Here is a 2,961-nt window from a genome sequence, read left to right on the forward strand (position 1 = left end):
ACCGAAATAACTGAATGTTCTTTTATATCATAGAATCTTAAAATAGGTGGTTTGGTCATAATCTCTTTTATTTTGGTAAAGGCATCCTTTAAATTATTATCCCAGTGAAATATAGTGTCTTTTTTGAGTAAGTCTCTGAGAGGAGCTGTTAAATCAGACATGTTCTTTAAAAATTTGCCTAAATATGTAATTATACCAAGAATTCTTTGTGAATCTTTTTTATTTTTCGGCGACGGCATATCTTTTATAGCCTTAATCTTAGTTTCATCTGGTTTTATACTCTCTTTACAAAAATAGTGACCCATATATTTTACTTCTGTTTGTAAGATTTTGCATTTACTTTTATTAAATCTTAGATTAAATTCCCTAGCTCTCTCAAAGACTTTTGCCAAAATTTGTTTATGTTCATTAATAGATTGTGAATGAATTAAAATATCATCTATATATTGTTCACAACCCTCTATATCAGAGAAAATTTCATGCATTTTCCTCTGGAAAATTTCTGTATTTACATACATACATACATATGGTAGTCTCAAATAGTCTTTATAGTTTGGCACACTATCCATATCTACTACATGAAATTCAAGGTTATACCCTATATTTTTATTTTTGCATGACAAGACGCACTTGTACATCGTTGGCAAAGCATGATTTGTATAAGAAGTTAATTTTATATTAGACTTATGTATTTTATTCAGATTATACCTTATACTTTCTAAAATTTTCACCGGAATGATGTTGACTGATGCACCTGTATCAATCTTAAATTGGACCGGATGACTGTCATTACCGTCCTTACTCAAACTTAATGTTACCTTCCTGGTGCCTCCCAAGCTGTTGTCAGAGCCTCCACTGGTACAAATTGCTGGTTGTTCAATGCTATCTACAAAAAGAAAGTCATCGCGAGTATCACTATAGTCAGAACTATTACTATTTGGTACTGAAGAAAAATTGCAACTACTCTCCGTATTTACAAAATGCACTCTTTTTGAGCATGTTTCATTTTTAGACTTATTAAAGTTACCTGCCTTACTGATACTTGCACGAGACCCCGCTGGTCTTGAAACATTGTAAAATTTGACTGCGAGCTAGCATTATATTTAAATTTAAAACAACATTTAGAAAAATGATTAATATAATAACACAACATTAATTAATAACACCACCACACCTGTGACAATTTTTTCCAAATGCTGGGCATGATCCAAAGCTATGATTTGTCCCACACTTAGTACAAGTCCTTTGTGGAGTGCGAGACCTCATCTGTGTTTGTTTACTGTTCTGTTGTTTGACCTGGCGACCCCCTGCTTACCATCCAACTTTCAGCTCATCCACTTGGTGACTGAATGACCCATTTGAAACTTGTCTGTTATGTTCTTGGGTAGATTCCTTCGTCAGGCATATGGAGATTGCATTTTCCAAGGTGAGATTTTCTCTCTGAAACAGTGTCTCTCGTAGCGATTGGCTTCTTATCCCGCAAACCAAAATGTCCCTGACCAGTTCTTCTCGCAGATTTCCCAATTCGCACGATAAACTTAGTGACTTTAACTCTGTTATGAATTGTTCGAGGGTTTGGCCTTCTTTCTGTTTATATGACAAACATTTGAAACGCTCGAATGTTATATTCTTTTTCGGATTAAAATGTTCGTTAAACTTTGTAATAACCACATCGAACGTCTCCGCCTCATTATCACTTTCGTAGGTAAAGGTATTATATATTCTCATGCCTTCCTCACCAATCAGAGTTAAAAGCTGTGCCACCTTTGTAGCGTCATCCTTTTTATAAATCTAAGTTGCTTTTAAATAAGTGATGAATCTTTGCTTCCAGAACTGCCATTTTTCCGATAGATTACCCTCGAAAATCATCGGCGGAATGCCTCTAAAATCCATTTCCACCGTGGGCTTCTGTTAAAAATGTTTTACTCGTGGATCTGCTTTCTCTTTTTCCGTGCACCGTTTTTAAATTTCGCTACCATCCATCCACTGATGGTCGAGATATTTTTGTATTTATTTTCCACTGGTTCTTTACCGCAGCGCCATGTAATGTATTCTTTTATATATTTTATTTTAGGGAACAAAATACTATTCAAGTTGCTTCTTAAACGTGTCTATTCAAGTGTCATTTTACATCTGTCCATTGTGGTAGTTCATCATCATCCAAATGGACATATGAACTACCTTACACTCATATTCTCCATAAAATCGCCCAATAGTTTGCCTACTTCCTCCATTTTCTTCGCTTGCTCCCTTGTACCAACCATAAAAATACTCTAATTCGGTCTAAAAATCTTCCAATCCACTTAATTTCTTCTTAAAATCCTCTTGATTCGCACTTTCGACACCAATTGTTACGGATTCCGTGGGTCCACTAATTTAAACTCACGATAAAATACTTAACAAATTTATTTGTCTCACTCTGTACACACAACTTATACTATTTACAACACAATTTATGCAACTACTATTACTCTAACGGTATTTCACAATTTAAAGCGCGGTATTATCAAACTTCAGACTTCAACTATCTTCAGACTTCAACTGTCCCCACGGCCGATAACGCGCTCTTTTATATAGCTGTGGCGAGTGTTTCGCGAACAATCCAAAATTATCGGGAAGGTTCTGCAATCTACTAGTACATTCTATTGTCTGCTTTGCTTACTTGTCGACTTGATTAAGAGATGGCGCCACAACAAAAAAATGTCTTCAGATTTCTTGACACGTTGCGGTTTTAGTTGCTCGCTTCTCCGACAGATGGCGCCATATACACCTTTTTTTTCATTTCTGTACTATAACTATAAAATAACTTTAATAATATAAAATACTTTTTTTGAAGATGTGGTATTCAATAAAAGAATCATAGATAAAATAATATTACTAAGATCAACTATTTATACGTTAGCTTTTTCGTTCGCTTAAATAAAATGCTATAAATAATAGTATATAATTTATACAACTATT

The 2,961-nt window shown here is 34.4% G+C and overlaps 1 protein-coding gene across 1 annotated transcript; it reads right to left on the bottom strand.

Annotated features, from left to right (window-relative positions):
• Window positions 1–814: 814 nt before the first annotated feature.
• LOC115886161 lies at window positions 815–1,728 on the bottom strand. Its single transcript, XM_030905233.1, has 3 exons — window positions 1,316–1,728; window positions 1,028–1,091; window positions 815–886 (listed from the first exon to the last, which is right to left on the bottom strand). Exons 1-3 carry the CDS (start codon window positions 1,726–1,728, stop codon window positions 815–817), a joined length of 549 nt encoding a protein of 182 aa, XP_030761093.1.
• Window positions 1,729–2,961: the final 1,233 nt, after the last annotated feature.

Source organism: Sitophilus oryzae, unplaced genomic scaffold (genome assembly GCF_002938485.1).
Source record: "Sitophilus oryzae breed Bouriz unplaced genomic scaffold, Soryzae_2.0 scaffold_46_pilon_pilon, whole genome shotgun sequence".
Taxonomy (NCBI): domain Eukaryota; kingdom Metazoa; phylum Arthropoda; class Insecta; order Coleoptera; family Curculionidae; genus Sitophilus; species Sitophilus oryzae.

Bases quoted from the DNA above. Each gene is read 5' to 3' on its own strand.
- LOC115886161 (XM_030905233.1), bottom strand. From the start codon at position 1,728: ATGAGAATATATAATACCTTTACCTACGAAAGTGATAATGAGGCGGAG. The intron at 1,092-1,315 runs GTAAGCAGGGGG...ATATAATGCTAG, and splicing joins GATGAGCTGAAAGTTGGATG to CTCGCAGTCAAATTTTACAA. The intron at 887-1,027 runs GTAACTTTAATA...TTCTTTTTGTAG, and splicing joins TGCAAGTATCAGTAAGGCAG to ATAGCATTGAACAACCAGCA.